Raw genomic sequence first — 14,675 nt, forward strand, 5'->3', positions numbered from 1 at the left:
AATGGGCCAAAATACCAGCTACTGTGTGTGCAAACCTGGTAAAGACCTATAGTAAACATTTGACCTCTGTTATTGCCAACAAAGGTTATGTTACAAAGTATTGAGTTGTATTTTTGTTATTAACCAAATACTTATTTTCCACCCTGATTTACGAATAAATTCTTTACAAATCCTACCATGTGAATTCATGGATTTTTTTTCACATTCTGTCTCTCACAGTTGAAGTGTACCTCTGGTGCAAATTACTGACCTCTGTCATCATTTTAGGTGGGAGAACTTGCACAATCGGTGGCTGACTAAATACTTTTTTGCCTCACTGTAGCACATTTAAACAACAGAAAATGACAGGCACATTTACATTTCAGGATTCTAAAAAAAACAGAATATCAATATATAAGAAAAGTTGAAAGGTATTGTGGTATTGTGGTGGGGCGTCCATGCAGGAAAGGTGGACGCACCTGCACGGCATCCGCAATAACGCCCTCTGAGTTAAACATGGGTAATTAGGATTTGTACACTCTAAAAAGTGTTTTTCAGCAGTAGTTGAAGTTACGTAAAGTTCAGAGTGAGTTTCATTAAGATTTCTGCTTTAGTGGAGCCAGTCTACATTTGTGGAGTATATCAACTTGTTTTTACGTGTTGTTCCCTCAGTACACATGTAACCTGCTATTCTCATTAGAGTCAACCTGCATCAATTAGGTTTCTCGTGACGCAGTGCGTCTGATGTCATGACGTCTCCGCCTTCTCCAGAATTTTCTACCTGCGGTTGAGAACAACAATTTGAGAGGCACTTGGCTGCAGGCAGGACCTCGTGAACAATTTGGTCAATAAGGTAACGAAGATATTACTTTTTCCATAGTCCTTGAAGGTAAGTCAAATGTAGAACACATATTTTAATATATTAGATATAAAAATATTCCAACTGTATTGTTAAGTTTGTTAAGTGTTTAGTAAACTGACCTGACCAAACCGCTATCATTCAGCCCTGCTAACATTAGCGAAATGTCAGACCTGTTGGTAGTTTGTGCTTGGACATGTAGGTTAAGTTAGTAGTTTGCCGGCGGTACTCTCTTGTTTTAATATCGTAATGCTAGCTTAAAGTTGTGTATTCATGCAGTGTGTCGGTGTTGGCTTACTGTTAGTTATTCATTAGCATTAGCACATTATAGCGGCAAGCTGGGCCGCGGTTCTCTTCAGACTACGTTACTTCGGGCGCGCGCATTTATACACGAGTGGTTGTTCGCAGTATGCCTGTCGGCGCGAATAGTTCATGCGGTCACGGCCACGGGTGATGTAGGAGGTAAAGTTTAGCTGTGGTGGCTCCAGGAAGCATGCATTTACTGCCGCTTGCATTGCTTTCAATGTACATGACCTTTAAGAAGGCGAGGAGAAAGGGTGCGTGCAGCGCTCGTACACGCACGGATCAGCCGTGTGAGAGGGAGATGGTGTGCGGCAGAAAATCAAAATTAGAAATCATAGAAGAAAGTATTACGCTATTGAACACAGAAAATACAGCCATCAGATTTCTTGTAGACCTAGCACACTTCTGGTCTGTGTCTGAATACATATATAAGTACATAGATGCAAATGAACACTGTAAACATGATGAAAGATCGACAGACTAACTCGAACATATCTTTAATCTTTAGGACTTTGGGTAGCGCTTCCTTTCCTTCCTGTCAACCTCTCCAGAGGGGTGTCTGCTGATGGCAGACAGATTACATCACCTCTGGTTGGAACCCTGGACAGTGCCACAACCTTTGGCTTGGTGTCCAATGTGATGCCCCATCACCACCTTCTGACCTAACTTCTTCTCAGCTCTGTGACTACTTCAAGAGGGGCATTCCTGTGTGGAGGCGTGCCAGGCAGCTCGTTTTACCTGTGAACTTGCATACTTTCACTTCATCAACAACAAAGGTATGCAAGTTCAAAATAGTAATGTCTCATTTAAACTTAATTCAGTTTTACACTGAACAGGAATCGGCTTTATATATAAAACAATTGCAAAAAAAAAATAAATGTACCTATGGGCATTTGGGTTTTGTTTTTAAACTTTTGATTTGAACTTATCCCTTTAAAATCTAATTAGAGAGGGCTGGCTACATTTGATGAATACATTTTGTGTTTAAATGATTCGCTTTGTGTTGGGCAATGTGGCAAAAAGCTGAGATGAGATCTAGTCTCATATCACCATATTGATATATTGTAATATTGCCCAACTCTCCCTCTGTGTTTTCTCAAATTATTTATATACACCCAGTAAAGCATGTCTCTTTGTTTCTCCAGTGCTATGCTTCATGTGGAGATGCAAGGACTGTGGGACAACATTAACAAAAAGATCTGAATTGCTCAAACACTACAATCTGATTCACAGGCATTACGGACGAGGCCACTCATATCCATGCACTTATTTAAATTGTGCATGTAGGTTCAAGACTTGGAACGCCCTACTGAGCCATCTATCAAGAAATCACCCTGCCCAACAAGCAGTCTCCAAAGCTGCGTCCACATTCACTTGCCATATTTGTGGCCATAATAAACTCTCCACAGAAAGAGAATATTTTCAACATATCTATCAGCATCTTAAAAATAAGGAGACTGTAACATGTGTGTTCCAAAACTGTGAATATAAAACCAATGTCTATGAGAACTTCAAAAGTCATAAATACAGAAAACACTCTGGTACAGTGAACACATTTAAGCCTGGAATAAGTTCTGTTGATGAATCTTGTGCCAGTGTTGCCAGTGATATTTCAGATGTGGAAATTATAGAGAGTGATGTAAATTTAAATTCTGCTTTTGACAATGGGTATTCTGAAAACTTAGAGAAGGATATTGAGCTTAAAATTGCTTCAGTGCTCCTTAAGTTGGAACACATCTTTCTTGTGTCTAATGCAGCTGTAGATGAGCTTTTGCAGGAGTTAAACTATTTGATTGGTTCTGTTTCTGTGGCGATTACCCAAAAGACTATTAGCCAAGTATTACAAGACAACGGATGCCAATTTGACCAGTCAGTTGTTGAAAAGCTAGCCAGTGTACTCTGTGAGACAAACCCTGTAAAAAAAGCAATTGGAGATAAAGGTCCACTTTCCAGTCCTTGGAGACGAAAAGCATACTATAAGAGCCACTTTAAAGTAGTGGAACCAGTGGAATATATACTTGACCGAAAAAATAACAAGTCATTCCAATATATTTCAATTTTAAAGTCTTTGCAGCATATTCTTGACTGCCAGACAATCTTGGATCAGGCTGTTAATTTGAATACTGTAGATAATCAGCCTCAAAAAACTTCTGTGCACTACAAAACTATCTTCGATGGTGACTTCTTCCATGAAAATGGACTGTTGTCCAAGCAGGAAAGCATTTCATTGATATTATACATTGATGAATTCGAAATATGTAATCCCCTTGGTACATCACGGAGGAAGCATAAAATTTGTGGATTGTACTGGGTTTTGGGTAATTTGCCACCAGGCTGTAATTCTGCTTTAACCTCAATCTATTTGGCTGCTTTAATCAAAAGTAATGATCTGAAGTGCTATGGGTATGAGAAAGTGTTAAAACCTGTAATTAATGATCTTGTAATTTTGGAACAGAATGGGATATTTCTGTCAAAGTTGGGCAGAACAGTAAAAGGCACTGTTCAGTGTGTTGTTGCCGACAACCTTGGTGCACACAGTATTGCTGGATTCTTTGAAAATTTCTCAGGGACATACGTATGTAGATTTTGCACTGCAGAAACATCAGAGTTCCAGACTATTGAAGTCAGAAGTGAAGTCTTTACTTTAAGAACAAAAGACATTCATGCAGATCATTTACGAATTATTGAGGAAAACAAATGGCCCAGTTATTATGGTGTGAAATCAAAGTGTATTTTGTCAAAGCACCTCTCACATTTTGATGTTACCACTGGGTTTCCACCTGATGTTGTACATGATCTTTTTGAGGGAATTGTTCCTTTTGAACTTGCGCTTTGCCTCAATTTGTTAATCAAAAAAAAGTATTTCACATTATGTACATTGAATGAAGCAATATCATCTTTCAACTTTAAGTGGGCTGACAAAACAAATCGACCTCATCCTGTGGCTCTCAGTTTTGCATCCAAAAAAAGTGTAGGAGGGAATGCACACGAGAACTGGAGTCTTACCAGATTTTTGCCTTTGTTCGTTGGGCAGAGTGTACCCTGTGAGGAGCCTGCTTGGCACATCTTAACAGACTTGAAGGACATTGTTGATCTTGTTGTCAGTCCTGTTCATACTGAGGACTCCATTGCATATCTTGGTTTTAAGATCTCCGAGCACAGAATCAAGTTTCAAGAGGTTTTCCCAGATGTTAATCTTAAACCAAAGCACCACTACTTGGAACATTATCCATACTTGATCCGTAAGTTTGGGCCACTGGTTGCACTATGGACTATGCGCTTCGAAGCAAAGCATAGTTTTTTTTAAAAGAGTTGCAAGGAACATCAGATGCTTCAAAAATGTACTTCTTTCCCTTTCACAGAGACATCAGTATCAGATTGCATATCATTTGCATGCAATTAGCTTTGCCAAACCCCCACTGGAAGTAACAGATGTTTCCACTGTTCACATTGATGTTCTTAACAAGGACATCTCAAATGCACTGAGACAGAAGTCTCCAGATATGGACAATGTGTGCTTGGCTAAAAGTGTAGCATATAATGGACTAATCTACAAGTGTGGGAAGATCTTGATCCACGGCTCACTGGGAGGACTGCCAGAGTTTGGTGAAATCATCCAAATGGTGATACTGCAGGACAAACTAATCTTCATTCTGAAAAAGCTTAGCGGATGGTATATGGAACACTACAGAGCTTATGATCTCAAAACATCACCAAGCAAAGAAGTGGAACTTGTTGAGCCACAAGAACTGCATGATACCTACCCACTGGCAGACTACAAAATTAGAGGGATGCGTCTTGTCACCTTGAAAAGATATGTCCATGTTTAAAGGGTGAGGCCTCAAAATATGATAAAGTATTTTCTTAAGTGGGAAAACAAAACCCAGACCCATACAATACTAATGTGTTCTCAGAACATATTTATTTTATACTGCAAGCCAAAGTGGTGTGATGATGTCATTGGCAATTCATCAGTTATGTCATTTTTTTAATGCAGGTTGCTGGATTCCAGTCAGTGAATGCTAATCCTATGCTCTCCCCCCTTCTGCTTCTCTTCTCTTTTTCTTCTTTCCTCTCCTTGTTGTCTCCTATATTCTCCTCACCTCCTCTCCTTCTCTCTTCTCTTCAATGTCTCCCATATTCTCGCCATCTCTCTTCTCCTCCCCTCTCCTCTTCGGTTTGCCTTCTCTCCTCGCTGCCTCAGCTGATCTCCACCTCTCCTCTTCATTTTCTCCTCCCCTTTCCTCCTCTCTTTGCCTTCTCTCTTTTCCTCTAGTTTGACATTAAATTCTCCTAATTGGAAATGTCAGTGGTTTACATGTTGATCCTCACTAACTGTGCTTGTGCTTTGTTCTCAGACCACCATGGCTGGTTCAACACCTGCAAGACTGAAGGTGATTTTAGGAGAGAACAACATTGAAAAGCTGACTCTTCTAAATGGCATCCCAGAGTCACTTGAAGACCTTCTCAGCACGATAAAGACTACCTTTGGGTTAAAAGGTAACTTCAGACTGCAATACATGGACCAAGACTTTGGCAATGACTTCTTCAATCTGAATTCTACCACCGAACTTCGGAATTTGGGGACAATCAAAGTGATCCACCAGCAAACAAATCCACCTTTGATCAGTGCCGATCAGTCCACTTCATCTCTGTCTCTTTCATTTGAGTCTGATGACGGTATTTCGGTGGCATCAAATGACACAATTATCCTCTCATCCCCTGAATCTATGTCATCTCGAACACAACAGTGGCCAGAAGACTTTGCAATTCCCCAATTTTCATATGACACAGAGCTACAGCTAGAGAGGGGGAATACTGAGTACCGTGTAAGCCAAAAAATGTTGACTTTAAGCGCCCGAATGCTGTCTGATATCCTGAAAAGAGTTGCAGAAGAAATTTACCGTTACAAGGCCTATCCAGAGGATGCACATTTCTGCGCAGCTGCAGAGGCCCTTATCAAAAAGCACCCATGTTTGAAAGAACCTGGATCATTCAATGGCTGCTACGGTTGGAAACAACGACTGAAGTACAAAATGGCAAACTACAGGACCAGGCTCAAATTACAGGGGTGTCCAGAGCTGTGTGTAAACTCACTGAAATCTAAAGCTACTACAGATGCTTTCCCTGCTAAAAAAGTGAAGAAGCCAAAACGTTCTGAAGCTAACTTTTATCCATCCTTTCCTACTGGTGAGACTCTGGACAGCATGGAAAAAGTGAGACTAGAACTTCTGACAGAGATCGGGATAAGGGACAATGAAAGGGTCATCGCAGACAAAATGGCTAACACGTTTGCCTACAGACGACATGAGGTGGTAAAGCAAGAACCAAGCATTCAGGAACTGAAGGACAGATGGCCTGCACTCTTCACACAGAAAGAGGTAAGAATGGAACTGAAGTGATCGAAGTCTGTATGCTTCAGGATTTATTGCAGTTAACTTTCATGAATCGGTCATATCTTGATGTGGTTGAGATTTTATAACACTGAACTTAATGAAAGAATTTACATTTTGAATTCCCATATATGTTATACTTTTTGGGATATAGACATTTTGGCATACAATCAGTTTCAGCATTTTGTTCCATAATACAATATCTACTGTCATTTGTGTTTTGTTTTTAGATAAATACAGAGTTCCAGAGGCTCATGGCTGTTCCTCTTGAGTGGAAGTTCATGGCCCAGTTAGACATGCACTCAAGTCAGCTGATCAAAGTCATACGTGCCAAAGGAGGAGCAACACGCCAAAAGATTGCGAACATCATGGACACATTGGACCAGGTAAATCTGTACCATCAAACAAGATACTTCGTAACTAAGAGGGCTGTCAAAATATATCTGAATCCTTCATAAAGACAATATGGGCAGGCCAATGCTAATCATGGCTTTCATATGCATGAATGTTTTTAGTGACTCAAAAAATACACCACTGAACTCATCCCCTTTTCTTTCTGTAATGAATCTCTGGGCTTGTGAATTACTGTTTTTAAATAAAGTACATGTAAGTTAAGCAATAAGAGTAAGGATGTCTGTCTTATGAAATTTAGAGTTTAAAATTAATCAACATTTGTTGTTCTAGACTGTGGACATTAATCATCGGAAAAAAAGTTAACTGTTAGAACAAACATAACACGTGAACCACAGTTGGATTGCTGACATGTATTTATTATCATGACCATATTGGACATTATGTAATTCCCAGCAACAACACATTACATATTGGATTGACTTTGTTTTAAGTAAGATGGGCTTACTTGATTATTCAAGTTCAAAGGAATAGTTTGACATGTTGGGAAATCTTATCTTTCTTGCTTACAATTTGATTAGAGTCAGATTGATACACCTCTCTCTGCTGTTTCTGGTGTGTGATGACACCCAGCCAAGAAATAGCCCAGCACATAACACATATTGGTACATCACCCAAACACTTAATCACAGTAAGAAGTGAGGCTAATGATGATTTGTGTTTGTGTCTTGTACCCCTCTGTAGGACTGTGGAGCAGATGATGTTCAGAGGGACCTGGAGGAGGTCACCATGGCAGTGTATGTGATTCGGAAGGAGGGGGAGGGACTGCAGGAGCCACCTGAAGACATTGGCATTGTCATTGAGGGTGTGGAAGTGTTGCATGAACTAACTTCGGTTGCCTCAGCTTGTGCCCTGCTTCTAGGTTTGATCTATGCACTCAACCTAGCTTATCCAAAACCCTTTCGCTTCACTTTTGAAGTGCTCCAAAAAATCTTCATGCAGCTTGATCAGCACAAGATGTCCCCCAAAGTCCAAAATCTGTATATCAAACTACAAAGCTCCCAGTAATGGCACAGAACAATGACCAACAAATGGCCTTGTGCCATAATGCGAAGGAACAACTGTGTTTGGACATATAGCATGTAAAATATGTAGTCTATTTTGGATGTTGGGCCTTTTTTATGCTCCAAGAGACCTCAAACCCCAATTTAATGTGCTTTTATACATACTTTGTATGGTATTTTTATTTATTTTTTAATTTTTTTTCAGACATATTTGCCTTCGTTTCGTTTGCCTTCGTTTGATATTTGTGTAATACTGTGTTGCACTTTACACTTTGATGACAACTTTGTGGTCCTACTAAGCGTTACTTGCATTTTGTGCATATGTGTTTTAAAAAGGACAAATGTGTAATGTGTTTGACCAAAAGCTGTGTTGGTTGCCATAAAGGTAATACTTTATTACATTTATACAATAAAGCATTTAAAAAAAAAAAAACATTGGATTTAGAATTTTTGAAAAATATTTTCAGCCAACTTAAAATTTGGATTTAAGCTTTATTAAACAAACTAAAATTTCATTTTAGAGTCACTACAAAAAGTAATTTACACTAAACCACATTATTAGGTTAGCAAAGAGCAATATTTTACTATTGGGTTATGCAAATTATTGGGTTGGAAAAACTGAAAACTTTAAGTTGAAATGTCTTCATTTTAAGTTGGATTAATGCAAAATGTTTATTTGACAACAATTTATTAAGTATATGTAACTTAAATCAGTTGTGTTAATCTAATGTATTAACTTCATTTCAAAGAACTTAATTAAATTTGGTGTTACCAATTGAAATAATTCAATTAAGTTGGTTCAACTTTTTTCAGTGTAGGTGGGAATAGAGAGTTGGTATTGGTGTGATGTGTTTTGGTGGTGCTGTCACTTAGTGTTCGCTCTCTTCTCACTTCCTGTTCCTGCTCAAACACAGTGGTGTTTTTCAGTAGCTTATCTGCTTAGCAGTTTAATTAAAAACTTTTAGATGCATTCTTTTTTCATAGTATAATCTTCACCTACTTGATCTGAAGCACACTTTCTGTGTACTCACTACCTAATTCATAGCCAAAGTAATCACTCACTTTGTCTTTACCGTTTCGCTAGCTTATCTTAGCTTGTAGCAAACAAGTTTGTAGCAAACTCGCTAGCAGCATGGCCTCTTTACCTGTCCCTCCTGCACTTTCCTGCTCATTGTGTCAGATGATTAGTTACTCCTCGGCCTCCTTTAGCAGTAATGATACTTGTAACAAATGTAGCATATTTGCAACTCTGGAGGCCAGGATTACTGAATTGGAGACTCTGCTTCGCACCCTTCATTCACCCGTAGCTAGCCAGGCCCCTGTAGCTGGTGCAGCAAAAGATAGCGTAGGCCCCAGTAACTGTTCCCCGGCGGACCCCAAGCAACTGGGGAAAGAGGGCGGCTGGGTGATGTTGAGGAGGAAGCATAGTCTTAAACAGAAGCCCCAGGTACACCACCAACCAGTTCATGTGTCTAACCATTTTTCCCCACTTGGCGACACTCCCGCCGGGGGTCAAATTCAGGTAATTGCTGATTCTGTTCTCAGACATGAAGCTAGAGACACCGGCAACCATAGTAAATTGTCTTCCAGGGGCCAGAGCAGGCGACATTGAAGGAAATTTAAAACTGCTGGCTAAGGGTAAACGTAAATTCAGTAAAATCATAATTCACGTCGGTAGTAATGACACCCGGTTAGGCCAATCGGAGGTCACTAAAATCAATATTGAATCTGTGTGTAACTTTACCAAAACAATGTCGGACTCTGTAGTTTTCTCTGGTCCCCTCCGCAATCAGACCAGGAGTGACAGGTTTAGCCGCATGTTCTCCTTAAATTGCTGGCTGTCTGACTGGCGTCCAAAAAATGATGTGGGCTTCATAGATAATTGGCAAACCTTCTGGAGGAAAAAATAAACAACTTAAACATAAAAAAAAAAAAAAAAAAAAAATCACAAAGAAAGTACAATTTAGTATCCATATCTTACTCAAAGAGTAAAACAGTGAAATGTGGATTATTAAATATTAGGTCTCTCTCCTCCAAGTCTCTGTTAGTACATGACTTAATAATTGATCAACAAATCGATTTACTTTGCCTTACAGAAATCTGGTTGCAGCAGGATGAGTATGTTAGTTTAAACGAAGCAGAGCTGTCATGTTTCGGCTGTGTGGCAGGCAGGAGAGGACCCAAACGCAAACTCACGGGGACAGAACTGGAACTCAAAAGCACAGCTTTAATTGCTGGAAAAATAGAACACAGGCAATACAAAACTAAACTGGGAAAGCTAATCATAAAGTATACCAGGAAACACGGGGAGAATCACACACAGCATGAGGGAGACTACGACACTGACAAAGAGAAACACAGGGCTTAAATACACAGAGGGATAACGAGGGAATGAGACACAGAAGGAGAGCACAGCTGGGAGTAATCAGGCTGGACGAGACAAGGGAAGCAAAACTAGAAACACTCACATGAGACATGGACCTTCAAAGTAAAACAGGAAACACACTGACTGAATACTAAACATGCAAACTTAACAGCAACTGGGAAGACAGAACATAGGAACCTGAAACATGGTACAAAAACGTCACAGTGGACATAACATGGAACACAGGGAAGCCATACGACAAAGCCAAAGAACTAAACCTATGATAACCATAACAGACCTAGGGAAACAAGAAACAGTACAACAAAAGACTCAAAACATAAACCATAATATAAAAACACAAGATCTCTTTAAAATAAAATAGGAAACATAATGAGACGCAGACATGACAACCAGAACTTGACAACGTAAGACACAGACATGAAACACATGAAGAGCAGGGGAGACTTAACATGGGTTGGAAACACAAGGGGGAACTAATAAGCAAATGAACATAGGAGACCTAATGAGCTTAAACATACTATAAACATCAAAATGAACTAAAACTCAAAACACTGGGTCATAAGACCCAGGATCGTGACAAGAGCAGAGTAGCTATCTGAACGCTACTCCAATAGAGGTCAATTATCTTGTTAATAATGTTACCGCCTCACTATGTACGACTCTGGATACTGTAGCTCCTGTAAAAACTAAGGCCTCAAATCAGAAGTATCTGACTCCGTGGTATAATTCTCAAACATGTAGCCTAAAGCAGATAACTCATAAGCTGGAGAGGAAATGGCGTGTCACAAATTTAGTAGATCACCCTTTAGCCTGGAGAAATAGTTTGTTGCTTTATAAGAAAGCCCTCTGCAAAGCCAGAACATCTTACTATTCATCACTGATTGAAGAAAATAAGAACAACCCTAGGTTTCTCTTCAGCACTGTAGCCAGGCTGACAAAAAGTCTGAGTACTGTAGAGCCAACTGTGATATTTATAGAGATTTTATTTTGAAAGGTCGAATGTATGGCGGAAGGAGAATATAGAAAAGAGAGAGAACGAAAAACGTTACATGAAAAGTTAGCGCTGCAAACTGTGTTGCCGCTGCAAGCCTGAGAATTAAAGAATGGAACTGAGAAATACTGAACGTGTCATCATTAATGTTTGAGGCATGCAAACATTACATTGGCGATGAGAATAAAGGCTACAACCAGAGTAAGACGAAGGAAGTTGCCCTGCCGGGAGCTTAGGAGACAAGAACATGGCTGCACACGCTTCTCCACTTCCACCCTTCGACACGGAGTCCGACCTCGGTTCTGTCAGACCTCGCTGGATGAAATGGCTTCAGTGGTTGGAAAACTACACCACAGCAATGAATATTACTGGAGATGCAAGATTAAGAACATTATTGCTGCATGTGGCTGGTGAAAAAGTGCATGACGTTTACAACACGTTAGCAACAGATGGCGACAAGTACGCAGATACAAAACAGAAACTGTCAGCATTCTTTGCGCCTAAGAAATACGTGCAGTATCAGATTTATCTGTTCAGGAAAGTGGTGCAGGAGTCAGGTGAAACGTTGTACAACTATCACACCAGGTTTAGGATTTTAGCCAAAAACTGTGAGTTTGCAAACATGACTGCAGAGATTAAAACACAAATTATCCAAAGCTGTACATCATCACAGCTTCGTAGAAAAGCACTCAGAGAACCTGATTTAACGTTGGATGATCGATTAAATCATGACCGTGCATGTGAGTTGTCTGAATTGCAAGCTACAGGGATGGAAGCTGACAAGACAGCTGCAGTTAATAAAGTACAGCACAAAACAGGACGTGATACCATGGCTAGAAACAAATGGACACCCTCATGGCAGCCAAATAACTGCTGTCGAAACTGTGGAGGCAGATATCCTAATGAGCAAGACTGCCCAGTGAAAGACAAAATCTGTAATTCTTGTGGCAAATTCAATCATTTTGCAACGTTATGTATATGTGGTGAACACAGCTCAACATCCTAAACATCCTAAACACACTGAAGTCAGAGTAATGGGCACCCAGATACCGGTGCTAATCGATTCTGGGGCCACTGCTAACTGCTTAACTGAAGCCACCTACAACAAACTGACACCACGTCCTACGTTAACTTCTACAGACATCAAGATTTGCCCATACCACTCATCTACGTCTGGATCTACCGTGTTCTCAAAACTTGATCTCAGGGCAGGATACAACCAACTTGAACTACACCCTGACAGCCGCTACATTACAACGTTCACTACTCATCTGGGACTTCGGAGGTATAAAAGACTGAGCTTCGGAGTTTCTTCTGCAACTGAAGTGTTCCAAAATGCTATTCATCAGACACTGCAAGGACTAAATGGAGTCAAAAATCTCAGTGATGACATTATAGTCTTCGGCAGGGACCAGGCTGACGATGACAACAATCTTACAGCTCTCTTTAAGTGACTATCAGAGTCGGGTCTTACTCTGAATTGAGAGAAGTGTGAATTTAATAAAACAAAACTTGAGTTTTTTGGTTTCATCTCCTCCGCAGGTGGCATTTCAGCAGATCCTAAAAAGGTTGCAGCAGTTCAACACGCTCCCAACCCAAAAACACCTGCTGACATCAAAAGTCTCCTTGGCATGGCCAATTACTGCTCGAGGTTCATCAGGGACTTCTCATCAATCTCTGAGCCACTGCGCTGGCTCGCACACAAGGACACCCCTTGGACATGGGGTCAGGACCAAGAAACTGCGTTGCAGGCACTCAAGGTCAGTCTCAATAGCGACACGACGATGTCCTACTTCTATCCCAGCAGACAGACTGAACTTGATTGTTGATGCTAGTCCAGTAGGACTGGGCGCCATTCTCTGTCAAAAAGATGAAAAGGGGATTAAGCACATTATTACATATGCAAGCAGAGCACTGAGTGATGTGGAAAGGAGATAATCGCAAATGAGAAAGAAGCACTCGCCATTGTGTGGAGTTGCGAACATTTCCATTTGTATGTCTATGGACATCCATTCACACTGGTGACTGATCACAAGGCACTCAAAATCATCTGGAATAACCCAAGATCAAAACCACCTGCCAGAATCGAAAGATGGGGACTGAGACTTCAGCCATACAATTTCAGAGTGGAATACAGAAAAGGTGCTGATAATCCAGCTGACTTTATGTCACGTCATCCAGTGCCAACACAGAATGAAAGTGCTCGTGCATGTAAGGTTGAAGAAGAGTATGTTAATTTCTTCTCTTATCACTCCACCCAAAAAGCCATGACCCTTCACAAGATAAAAACAGAGACAAAGACCAGGTTCTGCAGGAAGTCATCGGTCCCATCAGGAACAACACGTGGCATCTAACAGATAAATCCCAGCATGCTGACATTTTGAAATCATTCAAACATGTTCAAAGTGAACTAACAGTAGCTGACTCATCTGACTTTATACTCAGAGGTACGAGGATAGTTATTCCAACGGTCCTACAAGAAAGAGCATTACAACTGGCACACGAAGGGCACCAGGGTATCGTCAAGACCAAAGCGCTACTACCAAAGTATGGTTCCCAGAGATCGATCGGAAAGCAGAATCTGCAGTTCAAAACTGTCTGCCATGCCAAGCTAGCACACCTGTTACACACACCGACCCTCTGCAGATGTCACCATTACCCGCAACATCCTGGCACAGTGTCCGTGCAGATTTTTATGGACCGCTCCCTACGGGGGAATACCTGCTCGTTATCACAGACGAGTATTCTTGCTATCCAGTCGTTGAAAGTGTACGCTCAACATCAGCATCTTCTGTTATCCCAGTCATTGACAAAATGTTCTCCATTTTGGAATCCCAAGGACAGTAAAACTGACAATGGTCCTCCTTTCAACAGTGAGGCTTTCTTACAGTTTGCAGACTACCTAAGATTTCATCATCGCAAAATCACACCTTGTTGGCCTCAGGCGAATGCTATAGCTGAGAGATTTATGAGAACCCTAGGCAAAGCACTGAGAGTTGCCGAGAGACAGGGCACACCATGGAAACAGCAACTGAACATCTTTCTTCGTGAGTACAGATCTACACCTCATAGCACAACGGCGAGCTCACCAGCTGAAATACTGTTCCAACGCCAGCTATACACCAAGCTCCCTTTCTTTAACATCACTCCACGGAAGTGTTCAGATGCTGAAGTGAGAGCAAGGGTTGATAGTGCAAAGATCAAGATGAAGGTGATCGCAGATGCAATCCGTCGTGCCAGACCACACTCACTAAGTCTGGGTGACACAGTGCTGCATCGCCAACCCAAGCACAACAAATTATCCACACCATACAATACAAAACCCTACACAGTGACCAAGGTTAAGGTT

At 40.8% G+C, this 14,675-nt stretch overlaps 2 protein-coding genes across 8 annotated transcripts in view; one reads left to right on the top strand and one right to left on the bottom strand.

The window, feature by feature from the left end:
- The window catches only part of LOC309691202 (olfactory receptor 2AT4-like), a gene marked incomplete at its 3' end in the record, with an annotated part of 69,057 nt that overhangs the window by 23,149 nt on the left and 31,233 nt on the right, over positions 1 to 14,675 (bottom strand). The gene's annotated exons all lie outside the window — the stretch shown is intronic.
- On the top strand, positions 560 to 7,967 carry LOC309690999 (uncharacterized protein). Of its 7 annotated transcripts, XR_014271845.1 has the most exons (7): positions 560 to 868; positions 1,650 to 1,917; positions 2,287 to 4,383; positions 4,504 to 4,974; positions 5,500 to 6,522; positions 6,765 to 6,920; positions 7,630 to 7,967. XR_014271845.1 is itself a non-coding variant. In XM_082508518.1 (5 exons), exons 3-5 carry the CDS (start codon positions 5,506 to 5,508, stop codon positions 7,249 to 7,251), a joined length of 1,206 nt encoding a protein of 401 aa, XP_082364644.1. In that variant the 5' UTR covers positions 560 to 868; positions 1,650 to 1,917; positions 5,500 to 5,505; the 3' UTR covers positions 7,252 to 7,967. The 7 variants fall into 7 exon arrangements, 4 of the variants coding, with proteins under 4 accessions (XP_082364644.1, XP_082364641.1, XP_082364643.1 ...); XR_014271844.1 differs by having other exon boundaries at positions 4,504 to 6,522; XR_014271846.1 differs by lacking the exon at positions 7,630 to 7,967 and adding an exon at positions 7,219 to 7,239 and having other exon boundaries at positions 4,504 to 6,522.

The sequence above is a fragment of the Aulonocara stuartgranti genome (genome assembly GCF_965226115.1).
Source record: "Aulonocara stuartgranti genome assembly, chromosome: 16".
Classification (NCBI taxonomy): domain Eukaryota; kingdom Metazoa; phylum Chordata; class Actinopteri; order Cichliformes; family Cichlidae; genus Aulonocara; species Aulonocara stuartgranti.

Bases quoted from the DNA above. Each gene is read 5' to 3' on its own strand.
- LOC309690999 (XM_082508515.1), top strand. From the start codon at position 5,506: ATGGCTGGTTCAACACCTGCAAGACTGAAGGTGATTTTAGGAGAGAAC. The intron at 6,523-6,764 runs GTAAGAATGGAA...TTTTGTTTTTAG, and splicing joins CACTCTTCACACAGAAAGAG to ATAAATACAGAGTTCCAGAG. The intron at 6,921-7,629 runs GTAAATCTGTAC...ACCCCTCTGTAG, and splicing joins TCATGGACACATTGGACCAG to GACTGTGGAGCAGATGATGT.